General features: G+C 43.1%; 1 protein-coding gene across 6 annotated transcripts in view; it reads left to right on the forward strand.

The window, feature by feature from the left end:
- FAM219A (family with sequence similarity 219 member A) overlaps window positions 1–16,447 on the forward strand; it is a 78,870-nt gene that overhangs the window by 26,231 nt on the left and 36,192 nt on the right. For all 6 annotated transcript variants that reach the window (XR_008315761.1, XM_053294045.1, XM_053294048.1 and 3 more), the window contains exon 2: window positions 11,755–11,854. Coding sequence is in view for 5 of the 6 variants with exons in the window: in XM_053294045.1 (XP_053150020.1) it covers window positions 11,755–11,854 (100 nt within the window). In the remaining variant the exon portion in view is untranslated. The remainder of the gene's footprint in view (window positions 1–11,754; window positions 11,855–16,447) is intronic.

Consider the following 16,447-nt stretch of genomic DNA (forward strand, 5'->3'; position numbering starts at 1 on the left):
TTCTAATAGCCCCAAGATGGCCCAGGCGTCCGTGGTTCGCAGATCTCATGTCTCTCTCAATCTGAGACCCATGGCCTCTTCCTCGCCAGAGAGACCTGCTCAGTCAGGGTCCCATACTGGATCCAAGTTGGCTACAACTTCATGCTTGGAGATTGAGCACTCCAGACTAGCTCAAGCGGGTTTCTTGCGGGCGGTACAGGATATCATTCTAGCCTCAAGACACCCCTCTACGGGCCACATATACCAGACGAATTGGGCTGCTTTCTCCAGATGGTCTCGCAAAAGAAGACTGCCACCATCGGGGGCGGGTGTTTCTGAAGTTCTGTCTTTCCTTCAAGAAGGCTTAACCATGGGACTGTGTCCTAACACTCTACACAGGCCGGTATCAGCCCTAGCTGCAGTTCTTCCTCTGAATATAAAAGAATCTTCGTCACTCCACCCTCACATTTCCCGCTTCCTCAGGGGAGCGAACAATTTAGCTCTGCCGCCAATTCATAGGTTCCCTTCCTGGCACTTGAACAAAGTGCTCAACGCTCTTACAAGGCCCCCGTTCGAGCCCATCACCACTACTCCCCTCAAGATCCTATCTTACAAAGTCCTCTTCTTAGTCGCCATCCCCTCAGCTAGACGAGTATCCAAGTTGGCGGCCCTTTCAGCACACAAAGACCTTTGCACCTTCTCAGAGGATGCATCTTATGGCTCAGCTGTCCAGAACTGGGGTCTAGAGGGAGCTCTGCCTACCAGAGGTCACATGCAAATCTAACTACATTCCTGTCTTCCTGAAGCATGATATAGGGACACAACCCATCTTCATGGATAAAATCAGACACTGCGAAAAAGAACCCTCCACAGGTAGGACCAATGTTTCTTTCTCAGTCTAATTGTGTATTAACTATACATTTTAACCTTTTTAAGAACAGCTTGCTGTCACTTTGATGCTGACCAAGTCTCTTAACTTACAGAATTCTCCATTGTCAATGCACTGTACATCTTGGTAGACTTCTTGGTGTGACTAGATTTCTCAGATTCACTCTTTTTTCAGTACTGTCATTAATTTTGACTGAGTGAGCAAACCTTCCACTCTCTCTTCAGGAACCAGTGCCTTCTAAGTAATGGCCCCTCTGTGGTCAAGAACTATTCCTTGTCTGTGCTCCATGTATGTTGGAACAGTTGGCTGCCTAACACTCCTCTGAGCATATAGTTGTCTGTCCATATTAGTACATAACCAGTATCCAGCTTGTTCTATCTTCCAAATAAATGATCTGAACCAAAGCACCATTGTTCAGTTTTAAATGTTCTAGAAGGATTGCAGGAGAATTTACCTAATCAATATGCATCTTTCTGTGGCTGTTTTCCTGTGTCATTGTGCTGAGACATGGCATCGTTGCTGGCTTATCACAAGAGATGACATCTTAATGCAAAACTAGTGGATTTTCTTGGCAGCCCTGTGTTGCTGCACAGGCCAGAATAAAAGCACTGCCACCATCAATTGTTTCTGCAGACATCCCAGACTGATTGCTATCTGGGAATCAAGCAATCTACTTACAAAAGGTGTTCTAGTCTCTGTCCCTTATATGTCCCTTATATTGCAGACATTTTCCATCTCACTTTGATCACCCTCCCCAAAGAGTAAACCCTCGGTATTGCAAAACAAGACTTAAGGCCATGCATATAACTGAGCTTGTTCGATCAGTATGCCTAATCTAAAATGGTAATATAAGACCCAACTGCTTACAGGAACAGGCAAAGTTTAGTATCAAATGGACAGGCGATCCAAACAGAAAGCAGCAATTCATGTCTGACTTCATATACATTTTTATTCCAGTAGTAGCTTGACGGTGACTAAGTAGAAGACGTTGCTTGCACTTTCGTGGATTTGAATCAGTCAAATAAGAGCTGGAAACTTCAACTCTGAAGGGTGAAAGTGGTAATGACACAACTCCCTGGAGAAACCAGAGGGAGAGGGGGAGAGCATGTAAGTGCAAGGCTCTCCTGAGGAACAAGGGTGAAATTTCTAGACTGGAGTTTCTCAAACTCTGCTCCACAAGTCTGTCCCAGTGATCCACAAAGGTTTTGAAACCTCAAGAATATCCATAATTCACTCTGTGCTTTACAGTTGTAGATGCCATTTTATTGCTCCTACTGATTGAGATCTAACCTGAAGGTTTATTACTGAAGGGCAGGATGAGGATATAAATAGCAGAATGGCCACTGACATTAGCGAGGGAGGGGAGCAATTCCACCATATCCCATCTTGTGAGGATTGTGACTGCCATCAAGCTGTCTGTCTGGGAAGAACCTCTAAGCCCTGCTAAATGAGCAAAGAGGCACCTTTTCAAAGTGGTGGTTCTCTTTATTGAGCAGGGGGAGAGCAACTGGCCCTATCCACCCCAGCATCCTTCCAGTGGCTGTTGCTGGTGTCCGTCTTGTGATTCTTTTTAGATTATGAGCCCTTTGGGGACAGGGCTCCATCTTATCTTAAGTATGTATTATTTCTCTATGCAAAGCACTTTGGGAACTCTTGTTGAAAAGTGGTATAATAAATATTCATAGTAGCAATAGTGATGGCTTTCAAGCATTTAGCAGAAGGAGAGCAATTGTCCCTAATCAGCCGCAGTATAACATCCCTTCCAGCAGCTGTTATTCCCTTGTATTTCTTTTTAGATTGTGCTCCTCTTTGTGATAAGGAGCCATCTTCAGGCCCTCTTGTGGTAAGCAATCTGGGAATTATTTCTAACCAGGCAAAGAGGGATCGTTTTTAAAAAGTAGCAGCTCTTCTATTTAGAGAGCAACTGCCCCTCTTCAGCGGAGAACAGCACCCGCCCTCCAGTGGCAGGCATATGCATGTGTGTGTATGTGTTAGACTCGTGAATTGCTTTAAGGGCAGGAGCCATCTTCTCAGGCCTTTTGCTCTGTTAACCACTTTGAACCGTCACTGCTGAAAAGCAGAAAATAAGTATTCTCAAGAAGAACTGTGTTGTTCACTTGCAATGGCTTTGCCACACTTGCTCCCTCTTTTTTTTTTTTAAATCACTGCTGAGTCTTCCACTGTCCTCTCCATCGGTTAAACAGGCTGCCTATTCTAAATATGGGCATCTGAAGACTCTTGGGACAAGTCCAGATAGTTCATCTAAGCAGAAGAGCTACTGGCAGTTTTGTATTCAGCAGTTCTTGATGTTACGTAATACATGTGAGAGCTATTAATTATATAATTTGGGTTAGCTGTGAGGCTCTTCAACCTTCTCACTGGCACCGTAACTTGGACATATAAAACTTTGTTATACTGAGTCAAACGCCTGGTCCATCTCATCCAATGCTGTCTACTGGAAGCAGCTTTCCAAGGTCTTGGGCAGAAAGAGCTCTTCCCAGCCTTATTATCAGAGTTCTTTTGACTGAGATGCCAGGTATTGAATCTGATACCTTTTGCCAGTTTGAATCCCCACTGGTATGTTTCCCACAGATTATGGGAAACACCTCTATCGGGCAGCAGTGATATAGGAAGATGCTGAAAGGCATCATCTCATACTGCGCGGGAGATGGCCATGGTCAACCCCTCCTGTATTCTACTAAAGACAACCACAGGGTTCTGTGGTCTCCAGGAGTTGACACCGACTTGACGGCACACTTTACCTTTTACTTTCTGCATTTAAAGCATGTGCTCTGCTACTGAGTTATGGATAATTGTCAACCTCAGAAATGATTCAGAAGAAAACTACAGATATGTACATAGCCTGCTGTCTTATGCTGTGCTGAGGCATTGACTCATCTAGCCCAGTAATCTCTCTCCTACCTGAAGGACTTATATGAACCTGACAGCTAAGATCTGGGTCAGAGGCCCTAATTCAGGTGCCAGCATCTGCGGATGTGGAGTGGTGAATGGAAACTGGCAGTAATGCCCAATTGTGCAATACTTTCCTTATGGATGCTTGAGAGGCACCATATTTATTAACCCTTTGATCCCAGATGGAGGTCTTTGCTGCTTATTTTTAACTGCTTCTGGCTTTATTTTGATGTATGCTCTCTGCTTTTTTGTTTGATATGTTTTGTTTTTGTGTTGAATAGTAATCTTGTTTTATTTTGTGAGCTGTCTTGGAAGCATTTGAGTGAAAAGCAGTATAAATCTTCTTTAAATACATAACCCTGCTACAAGAAGCTGTTTTAACAGGAGGTTCTGGGGACTGAAACTGGGGTTTTCTTTGTGCAAAGTGTGTGCTCTGCCTCTGAATTATGGTCCTCTTTCCTAATTTTGATTGTGCCTCAATTACACAGTGGTCTTAGGAGCAAGCCGCACCTGCCTTCACTGAGGTTACCTTCTGGACCTCCTACGTTTGTCAGTTTTTTCTGGTGAATTGCTGTTTTGCCTTGGTGAGCTTTAACAACATGTAAATTCCAACTTGAAATATTGATGCTTTTGCACCAGTTTTTTGCTATCATTGTAACCTACCTGAAGATGTAATGTTGGAGGTTTAGTTGTGTAATTTCTGATTATTAAAAGCATATTGGTAATGGCTATTGATAGGGAGAATTTTTAGCTTGATGAAACTTTTGCACAGACCTCTTTAGCAGATATATGATGGTAGGCCATTGTTTTGCTATTTCTGCCCGGAAATGTTTTGCTGCTGTTGTGCTAAAAAGTGGTAAATGGGTAGTGAAGCAACAGTGGAATTTCAGCATGGAAGCAGAATTTAAAAAAAAAAAAAAAAATTCAACATCCTGTAGATTGACATAGTATGCATGTTAAAACTGATAATTCTTGGTGGCCTGGTTTATGTAAAATATATAATCAGGTGAGATTTAATCAATAAGCAGTAAACAACTGTCATCAGAGTGAACATATGAACATAAGCCCTGCTGGATCCGGCCCAAGGCCCATCTAGTCCAGCATCCTGTTTCACACAATGGCCCACCAGATGCCTCTGGAAGCCTACAGCAGGAGTTGAGGGCATGCCCTCTCTCCTGCTGTTACTCCCCTGCAACTGGGAGTAATAACAATACAAAATGATTGTATTACATTGTACAGGGACCTTTGCAGATCATCACTGAGAGATCTGTTTGGTCCTTTAAACCAGCTGAGTAAACTGTCTTGTGGCTTCCTACTTTGAAGAGTGGTGAGTTCTGAAATAAAGATTTATTTTAAAGAACTTGTCTCTACCTGGGGTCATTTATGAGACTTGCCTCAAAATAGATCCTGACCTACTGATGTGATTCTTCTTGTTGAACCTGGTTCAAACTGAACCATCTGAGAACCATCCATCTTAATCAAATACAACTTTTCTTCAGTAGTAACAAGGATGGTAGACTTAGCAGGTCTACCTGCTAATGGAGGGAAGGCTCAGGACTCTCATATTGCCCCCATGATGGCACTCTCTCTGGACATGCCAGGTGGCCTTATTGATCTCTCAAAGTTCTTTGGCTCAGTTCTGCAGGTCCCAAAATGTGTGTCCGGTTAATTCTCCCCACACACGCCAATGATACACATCTGCATACAGCGTTAATCTTGATCGAATGATGTAGAAAACTTAAGAAATCTTGCCAGGGTAGATGGTGAAAGTAGACGTGCTTCCCGAACCAGCCTACCACAGTATATCCTCCAGGTTCAGGGACTGGATAGATGTATACATACACACATCTATACCACCTTTCACCAATATACAAGGTGATTTAGAGCATATTTAAATCATGAAACAAAAAACAATATAAATAATTTAAAATACTATTAAAGCTCCATCTATAAGCACAGAAAACTATAAAATGTCATGCAGCAGATTTTCCAAATTTTCCAAAGGCTGCTTGAAAAAAAATAGTCTTCAGTTGCCTAAAGGTGGCAAGGAGGCTGGTTAGAGAATGTATCTCCTCAGCATGCTGTGCTTGCTCCATTTCCCTGAATCAACTTCCCCTCGCCCTTTAAGGCATGGTGGGGTGGGCTCTTCTCCTCTTACTGTCTTAAGGATTGTCCAACAAATGCGCTGGTCTTAACATATTTCTGGAATATAATGTATACTAGGAAGGAGAATAGTGAGGTTAGGAAGTCTCCCTTCCCATCTTAAAGGAGAGGAGGACATAAACTTCATATTTCCGTGGTGTTTCTAATTTGTGATCACCATTCCCTTCCTAGATACAAAGTTGTGGTGGTAGAATGGCCCTTGGTGAGCCTATGCTATACACTGTTGAGTCCAGACTTGGATGGAGTTCATGTGCTACAAACAGGGTGGCTCTGTCAGCTCCTGGTTTTGTGATGCAAGCTTTGTGCCCATCCAGGTGGATCATGGAACCTGCAGCATCCAACTGTCCTGTTGTGCTGGGGTTCAGGCTAGAAAGAGATGGGACTGACCAAAGTAGATGGCACTAAAAGAGCCGTTGCTTCACTCCCCCAGCCCCCAAGATGCCAGACCCAGCCACACTTGTGCATCCCTTTATATAGTGCTCCTCATAAATTATTCCTGTCCTACTATGTCAAGGCAGAAACCTGCAAAAGAAACTCGGAGGCATCTCTCTGAAAAGCTGTACCTGCCTTTGGCCCCAATGCATGTTGGCTTAGTTGGTGGCTGCCCTTGTTATTGCCCCAAGGGAGAGAGGAAGCAGAAGATGCCATGACTGTTGGCTGGCTATTTTTGTCCCCAGTACTGATTGTATACTGATGAAAAGGTTCTCCCTATTCCTGGGAACTGCTTTTTGCCCCCTTGGGCTATTTATAGTGACAAGTTCTGAAATTCAGCACAGTGGTTGTCCACTTCTGAACGACTTTGTCTGTCCCCAGGCACCTTTGGAAATGTGTGCTGGAGTGACGGAGGGACTCGATATAGTTTTGTTTGTTGAGACTAAGCAAAAACGTTGCTTGAACACAGGGAGCCAGAAGCTATAGACTTATTTTGAGGGCAATTTAGCAGGTAGCACAATAACAGAAGTTTATTTCAGAGCCACTCCTGAGCAGTTGTAGTATCTGGGGAAAGTAGTAAGCAGTCTAGTGCCCAAGGGCAGAGAATAAATTTGGCTGGTTGTGTGACTTGGAGAATTAATGGAGTCTGCATCACAAGCTCAGAAGAAGGCAAGGCCATTCTGTAAGTAGCGGGGGAAAGGAGCAACAGTTAATTGGGTCTGTTTGATGTGCTCCTGTGCAGTTTGTACACAGCAGGTTGAGTCGGGTATTGACAAAGAAACTCATCCGGAGAGCGATAAATCGTTTAGGAGGCAAGCGTTGTTGTGATCTCATTTGAACATTGAAGGATTTAACATGCTGTCTTGAGTAGGAGTACAGGGAAGGGAAGACTCTACTCACACAGCAGTCAGCCTTTTTCTTGCTTGGATAGCAGACCACTGCCACTCCCTGCCCAAGGGAGGCTGGACACAGCCACATTCCAAGGCTGGTGAAACCTATACCAAAACAAAATTGTCAACACATAGACAGTGGAGGCTTGTCTGAGTTAGTTCCTCACTGCCAGTTAGGGCTGGGAATTTTTTTTTTTTTGTTAAAGGTGCAGCCCAGGTAAGTATCTATAAAATCATGACTGCACCTAGTGGGCGGCATCTAGACTCGCTCTCCATCAATGGATCGCCTTGAAAATTGCATTCACGCAAGAGAGCCTTGCCCGAGTGGAAGGAGCCTTTGCATGAGCGCAACACTCCTTCCATTCACAAAAGGAGTTTCTGCTGAAAAGGGGTTATTCAGATGCTGCCCAGTGTGGTGTGTTTGCTATTAGGAAATAGATTTTCATCATGTTGCTTAAACAACTTTGGAATTCTTATAATAGGGGAGTAGTGAATGCTAGCATGCAGCATGCAAGGAGGAGCAACCGTTGAGGAAAGCAGATAGATATGATCCAAGCTGAAATAACACTATTATTGTGCCTGTTAGAAGAATGATGGTGCTTTTACATCCCGCCCCCCCCCGATAGTCTGTTGTTTTATTTAATACATGTATATCCCTGCTATAACAGTAGTCTCAAAGCAGCTCATAATTGGATAAAACCCAATATTTAAAACATATATAAAACTAAAAGCCTGGCTGAACAGGTTTTTCAGCCAGTTTCCTGTCAGCTTTGTCTTCAGTAGTTTCCTAAAAGCTGTCAGGGATGGAGCAGCTCTAACATCAACAGGAATTTAAGGGATGAGTTAGATCTTCCTGTGCTGGATGGGGTCACACTCCCCCAGAAGGAACAGGTACGCTGCTTGGGAGTGCTCTTGGATCCTGGCCTTACCCTACTATCTCAGATGGAGGCTATGGCCAAGAGCACTACCTATCAACTTCGGTTGATTCAACAGCTGCGTCCATTCCTTGAAGAAGACAATCTCAAAACAGTGGTGCATCAGCTGGTAACCTCCCAGCTTGACTATTGCAATGCGCTGCCTTTGTACATAGTTTGGAAACTTCAGTTAGTTCAAAATACAAAGATGCAGCAGAGGAGACAATCACATAAAAGCCTAGGTTAAAAGCCAAGTTTTCACATGCTTTCTAAAAGCCGTGATGGAGACCGAGGAGCGAATAGCCACTGGGAGAGCATTCCAGAGTCTGGGGGCAGCAACAGAGAAGGCCCTGTCCCATGCATACAACAGCTGAGCCTCCCTCATTGTTGGCACCCAGAGCAGAGGAGGTCAAAAACAGTACTTTGAATTGGACCCAGAAACAAACTGGTAGCCAGTATAGCTCTTTCAAAGTGTGTGTGATGTGATCCCAGCAGGCAGTTCCAGATAAAATTCTAGCTGCCGCATTTTGCACTAACTGCAGTTTCTGAATATTCTTCAAGGGCAGCCCCATGTAGAGCACATTACAGTAATCCAGCCATGACGTGACTAAGGCGAGGGTAACCGTGGCCAGATCTGCCCTCTTGAGAAAGGGACACAGCTGGTGCACTAGCCAAAGCCGTGCAAAGGCACCCATGGCCACCGCCTCCACCTGAGCTTCCAAAAGCAGAGCCGGATCCAGCAATACCTCAAGCTGCATACTTGCTCCTTCAAGGGGAGTGCAACCCCATCCAGAACTGGTAGAATCTCCTCATCCCGATCGGCTCTCCTACTGACCAACATTACCTCCATCTTGTCCAGATTTAGTCTCACTTTATTCGCCCACATCCAACCCATCATGGCCTCCAGCCCCCGATTCAGGACATCCACCGCCTCCCTAGGATCAAGTGACAAGGAGAGATAGAGCTGAGTGTCATCTGCATATTGCTGACAACTCAGTCCAAGTCCCCAGATGACCTCTCCCAGCAGTTTCATGTAGATGTTAAACAGCATGGGGGACAAGACCGAACCCTGCGAGACCCCACAGGCCAGTGGCCACGGAGCCAAGCAGTAGTCCCCCAGCACCACCTTCTTGACCCTCCCCCTAAGAAAGGTCCGGAGCCACTGCAAAGCAGTACTGGAGACTGGATGTGGCTGTCATAAAATGGCATATGATCTTGAAGAGAACATATTACTCCTATATTACAGGAGTTACACTGGTTGTCAATAGGTTTCCGAGCAAAATACAAAGTGCTGGTTATAACCTATAAAGCCCTAAACAGCTAGTCCCATGGTATTTGAGAGGTCGTCTTCTTCTTCACGATCCCCATCGTCCACTGCGTTCGTCAGGTTTGTGGCTACCTTTTAGTGGTTTGGTGGCCACTCAGGGACGGGCCTTCTCAGTTGTCGCTCCGAGACTTTGGAATGTGCTTCCCGCTGACATAAGACTCTCCCCATCTCTAGCAGTTTTTAAAAGATCCTTGAGGACTCATCTTTTTAACTAGGCCTTTTAGCTTTTGTAATTTTAAATATTGTAAATTGTTTTTGTTTTAAGCAGCTTTTTTGGAGTTTTAATTGATTTTAATGTTTTATTTATTTGTATAGTTGTTTTATGATTGTGAACCGCCCTGAGACTTTGGTTTGGGGTGGTGTGTGTGTGTGTGTGTGTTTGTATTTGTATTTATGTGTTTAAATTATTTTGCTATTCTGCCATGTAGTGATAAAGGGGGAGCTTCTTTTGGCAATATTGCTTAAATTTTTCATCCACAAATAATGCATGTACACACAGTGCCCAGTTAGTTCTGATATTGATGTGAAAAAAATGAATGTGTGTATTGGCTTGCTCTTATTTGCTGCTCAGATTAATTCTAGATGAGTAATAATGTTGGCTGGTAGCAGCAGGAAAAGGCAAAGTGCTGTGGCTCCTTAGGGACCAATACATCTATTGTGGCATGAGCTTTTACGGATCGCAGCAGCTTGCTGTTTCGATGTTTTTAAAGAATTAAGGTAGTTCAAAGCTGTGAAGTCTTCACTGAATGTATTTGAATGTTTAATCAGCAGTCTATGTCAGGGGGTTTTACTACAAGTCAGTCCCTCTTGGATTTTGTGCAGATGGCCTGGGGGAATGAGCACTCTGCCCTAGAGCTGAAATAAACACCCGAGGGAGCCCTAAACCAAGGAAAGGAAATTCTGTCTTGAGTATAGAAGGGGGGTGTCTAGGAGACGGTTCCATCCCATTCATGTCCAAGCGTTTTGTCCAGGAAAAGGTGGATTGTGCCCAGTCCTGGCTTCAGGTGTCTAGTTAGATGGATGCAGAATATTAAAAAAACAAAAAAAACAATTGATTTTAGTGCTTGGGAATATCAATGGGAAAAGGGTATTAAATTTACCCTCAGCAAGAATTTGTGGGAGAATTGTTATTTAAAAAAATTTCAGTGGTATGTGACTCCTATGACTGTTCATAAAATTGATAGCAGTTTCCCAAAAGAGTGTTGGAAATGTAACCATCACATAGGGACGATTTATCATATGTGGTGGACATGCGATATCACCCAATCATTTTGGAAACAAATACATTGTAAAATGGAGCAAATTTGAGGTATCAAATTTCCTTTTCTACCAGAAATCTTTCTTTTAAGTTTGACAAAATATTCTATTCCGGTGAAGTATACTGAATTGTCTCTGATCATGGCAGCTAGGATTCTTTATGCTGCCAATTGGCGTTCTTCTATAATCCCCTCTTTAGCTGATTGGTTTATTAAATTATGGGACTATGCCTCTGTTTCCAAAGTTTTGGCTCATGTGAATAACTCTTCATTAGAATCCTTTTTATTAACTTAGGAACCTTCCATAAAATATAATGTTCAACAAAGTCATTGTTTCCGAGATCTGCTTTTGATCTGTGATCTAGCATTTCCTGATTGAAATCCAGTTGGTGGAAGTTGTCCTTCTTGTTGTGTTTTTATTTCTCTTTTTTACTTTATCCTGACAATTGATTCTTGGTGTAAAACTTTGTATACTTTGATTTCAAGAGATGGAATTTCTTTCTTCTTTGTAATTAAAAAAATATATGTTTTTTAAAAAAGAAAAAAAATTCAAATGTCTAGTTACAAAGCCATCGCCTTCCTGAGGTGTTAGTCTGTGGGTATAAATTGTGTATTAATTGCTGCTGAGACTGAAAGGGAATCATCCAAAGTACTTTGTGTAGGCTGTCTACCAGCTTCCATAGTTTAATGAGATGGGGGCATGGGCTGTATTTGACCTGGTGACCTAGAGATTCAAGAACCGCAGTTTGCTTCAGTGTTCTGTCATAGAAGTCTGAAGGCCAAAGCATTTAACACACGGCAAAATTGCAGGTGTGCTTAAAGGTCTCTGGACTCCAACATCTGGAATATAAACGAAGCCTGCTTTTATTGTCCCATCAAACAGAGGCCAGTGGACTCTGCTGACTCTGATTTAGAAGGTGGAAGCATGTTAAATGAATTGACATCTGCCCTTGTTCAAACATACCTGATGGCTTTATTTTTCTTTCCACAGGATCCAACGGCGGCCTCTATCTCTGACAGAGACTGTGATACAAGAGAGGGAGAGACGGTAGCTATGAATTACAAACCATCCCCACTACAAGTGAAACTAGGTAGGCTTCATGCATCTGCCCAGAAGAATGCTGGGGCTTGGATACTTACCTATGAAGGAGGGTTGTATATATGTATGTGTGCGTGTATGTGTTAAAGGAAATGTAACTCAAATTTTATGACTATTATATCCATTTAAAAAACAAAACAAAACAGCAGCATGACAACATCAAAAATGCTTAAAATCTCCTGACATATGCCTAGCTATAAACAAATACCATATCCTATGAAAAGGACCAAAGCAAAAGATCGTAATTGCCAAGGTTTGCAGGACCCCCGACATAGAACACAGTGACTATTTATGCATTCCCTGAGGAAATGTCAAGAAGCTGTGGGTTATAGGAAAGCAGATTTTAGATTAATACACAGAAGGGCTTCATAGTGGCCAGCACACATTGCTTGAGGAAGCTGTGGAACATGTCATAACAGTTGGCTTCTGCCAAACTATTGTGGCTCTCATTAGCCTTCAGAATAATGTTATGCTGCCCATTCTTTTTAGCTCTCAGCTTTTTCCTAGAGCCTTCGAGCTCGTTGCAATGACACACATGCTATGTGAGAAGCTACTTCCAAGATCAGGCACCTTGTCTTTTGTTTGGAAATTGCTCTGCTACTGTGATGAATTTTGTGCTCTTTGAAGACAAAGTGACAGAGGAGCTCATTTTAGCAGATGCAAAGCATGAAATTGATACTGGCAAGCCTACAAAAACAAGTCGGAGCTGGGAGGAGACAATGGAAATCGGAATATGCCCTTGTTACAGACAGGGCTGAAAGTCAGTTTTGTAAAGCTAACAGACTCTTTCAGGATGCAGGGAGGAGAATTCCCAAAATTATGTAAACTGTTGTTAATGAAGTTTTTACCATCTGTATTGAACTTCCAGTTGCTAATGAATCTTTTGCTTTATACTGACTTTTACTCAGTAGTATGTGCTCATCTGAACAACTGGGAGGAAAACAAAAGTTGATTCTTTCCCCCCTCCCCCCGATTCGTTCAGCCCCCTCCCTGGCTGCTTAATTTTTTAAAATTGATTGTTGTTGGTATTTCTGTTGTTCACTGCCTAGAGTCTTTGGAGGAGGTGGTATATAAGAAATTTCAGTCAGTCAATCAATGTGAAGTGCGGAGAATGGAACTTGTATGAAAATCTCCCTTTGCCCAGAAGAGAAGTGAAGACAGGAGAGATCTTGCAGACATTCTGCTAATTCACCATTATTAATAGCATGTTCATATAGCACGTTTGTATGGTCAGAGTGCATCATGTACATTGTCTTATTCCTTACCCAACAGCCCTGTAAGGAAGGTGAGTAGTATTAGCATTATCCTCAGACTGCAGAAGTGAGACTGAGGCTGACTTGTCTGCTCCACCTTGTGAATTCCATGACAAATGCCATTTGAATTGAGAGGTTCTTGGTTCCCAGCAGTTCTTATTCCACAAAACCAGCTCAGTTTTTGACTCCCTCCCCCTCCACCTCCCATGTGAATTGGGCACTACAACTCTGTTGTCTCTTTGTCTGTCCTCTTGTCTTTGCTATAGGGAATTCAGAAAGTTTAATGTTGCTATGACTCCTTCCAGAGGCTTGAAATGCAGAGTGCCAGGAAGTCCGTCCCCCCGCCCCATGTCCTACAAGATGAGTCTTGAGTGAACCAAAGTAACCATGAGTTCCCCAGTGCTGACCTCTTACAAGCTTGTCTTATGATGGTGCTGGAATGTTTAGTGCTGGAACAAAAGTTACTTTTTATGGTGGTGTATTAATACTTGTTTAATAAGGGATGGTTGCAGAATCAGTTTCTGGAAGTCATTTCAAAGTGCTTTTACTCTTCAGCACAGAGGATCACATCAGAAATAGATCATGAGTTGGGAAGTGGCAACTAAATTGAAGTGGCAACTTTTTAGAATGTGAGCCCTTTGGGGACAGGGAGCCATCTTATTTGTTTTATTTCTCTTTGTAAACCGCCCTGAGCCATTTTTGGAAGGGCGGTATAGAAATTGAATTATTATTATTATTATTATTATTATTATTATTATTATTATTATTATTAAATTGTGTATACACTGCATGAGATTATATTAATCTCTGAAGCCCAAATCTCCAGAAGGTTCTTTTCATTCCCATATTTCATCATGTGCTGTTGATTGGTGTCAAAACTTTATGGTATAGAGCAGGGGTTCCCATCCTCTATGTTGCTGAACTATAAATCCCATCATCCCCAGCCATAATAACTTGCAGCTGGGGATGAGGGAACTTGTAATCCAGCAATATCTGGAGTACCACAGGTTGGGGACTCCTGCTCTAGAGCAGGAGTAGACAACCTTGGTTCTCCAGCTGTTCCCAAACTACGACTCCCATCATCCCCAGCCACAATGTTTTGTGCCTGGGACTGAAGGGAGTTGCAGTTTAGCAACAGGTGGAGAGCCAAGTTGCCTACACTGCTCTAGAGGTAGATTTACTTCTAAGGAAACCAAGTTACACACAGCCCAACCAAGTAACTCTGCACTGATTTGCCTAATTCAGAATTTAGACACTAAGCTGGGCCCGGATTCCCCTGTGCAATGATAGTGTTTGCTGCAAGCTGTGGTGACCTCAGGTTAATGGATTGTCTTTGCTTTTTTAGAGACTGTCTTTTTAGATGTCAAAGAAATGATATGTTTGGGGAAGCACCAAGGAGACAGCACAGACTGACTTGTGTGTGTCATGTGGTGGTAATTCTACTGTCTCGCCTGTTGAATGGTATTGATCCATCAGAGGGTACTAAATTGCTCTGCTGACTGGAAGAGGAAATAGGGGAAGGAAATACTAACCATTGTCCATTCAGAGGATAACACAGTTCCAGCATTAAAGATAATGGCCTCGTGTTCATGTCTTGATAGTCTTAAAGCTTGATTGACTCCCTGACCTCAGGGGCAGATGCCCCCTCCCACTCCTGGTGCCTCCAACCAGATGTCATTATTCATCAAGATCACCCTTTTCCTCTTGCTTTTGTGAGGGGAGAGCACAGCGGATGCAATTAAATCTTTATCCAAGATCTTTGAGTGTAGCTCTGTTCCCCATTCTCCTTCTCCCAAAATTGGTGCCCCTGTGCAGCCACCAAAAGGTTTGATGAAAAGTTCTAAAAGGACCTGTGAAAACTGATTGTTTGGGTACAGAATGGCAAATAGGTTTCAGTGGCTGACAGAGGAAAATCACTCAAAGGAGTCCCATTGACATTAAAAGTAAATTTTAAGTTTTTTTAATTACTCTGAGTAATTTTTCCTCGTGTCAGCCAGAGAAAGCACAGAGAAAGGGAGATCAGTGTAAAACACTCCTCTCCTGTTGCACGCACAAGATGTTTTTTGGTGTGCACAGCCTTGTTCTGGATGTCAACTAGTTTTAACAATTATTTGGGAGAAGGCTGAAAACATAATGGCAACTGAGCTGGTCTTGTGATAGCAAGCATGTCTTGTCCCCTTAGCTAAGCAGGGTCTACCCTGGTTCAATATGAATGGGAGACGATGTATGAGCACTGTAAGATATTCCCTTTAGGAGATGGAGCCGCTGTGAGAAGAGCAGAAGGTGCCGAGTTTCCTCCCTGGCAGCATCTCCAAGATAGGGCTGAGAGAGATTCCTGCCTGCAACCTTGGAGAAGCCACTTCCAGTCTGTGTAGACAATACTGAGCTAGATGGACCTATGGTCTGACTCAATATATAGCAGCTTCCTATGTTCCTCTGGGGTGGCCATATTGAGAATGCTGCCAAGTTCTACAGTTGCACAGTTTGGAGAAATTGGTTGCAGATTTTTTTCTCTCCTTTTCTCTATTTTATTCATTCATTCATTCATTCTCATAACATTAGAACTTGGTCACCCAATGAAACTGATTAGCAGTAAATTCAGGATATACAAAAAGTACTTCGCTTAACACATTATTCATGTGTGGAATTTGCTGCCACAAGATGCAGTAACCACTGCCTTACATGACAAAGACAAATTCATGGAGGAATTGATCTATCGACACTCTGATAACTAAATAGAACCTCCATGTTCAAAGGCAGTATGCTACTGAATACTAATTGGGAGCAACAGCGAGAGAGGGCTGTTCCCCAGTCCCCTGCTTATTGGCTTCCTGAAAGCATCAGGCTGGCTATTTTTGTGAAACAAGATGATGAATTGGATCCAACGGACCTGCCTCCTCCCAAATATATTTATTGTGGAGCTGGAAAAGGTGCAGAAAAGAGCAACTAAAATGCTCAAGTTGTGTCTTCCCTAAGAGGAAGGCCTGAAGCAACTGGGTTTACTTAGTTTAGGAAAAAGATGGGACGGGGGACTATAGCAAATTATTAAAATATTGTTCTTGCCCTTTCCGTACTGCAGGGCTTCTCAAACTTGGCCCCAGATGTTGTTGGACTACAGCTCCCATCATCCCCAGCCACAGTGGCCAAATACCATTCTGCCTGGTGGTGATGGAAGCTGTAGTCCAACACCACCTGGGCACCCAAGGTTGAGAAGCCCTAAGAACCGAGGTCACCAAGTTGGTTGACATTAGGCAGAGGCTGAAGGAAAGTAATCACTTCTGGAAGCAATGCTTTTAATTCAGGGGATTCATTGCCCCCAGGGTGGTTCTATT

Source organism: Hemicordylus capensis, chromosome 2, assembly GCF_027244095.1.
Source record: "Hemicordylus capensis ecotype Gifberg chromosome 2, rHemCap1.1.pri, whole genome shotgun sequence".
Classification (NCBI taxonomy): domain Eukaryota; kingdom Metazoa; phylum Chordata; class Lepidosauria; order Squamata; family Cordylidae; genus Hemicordylus; species Hemicordylus capensis.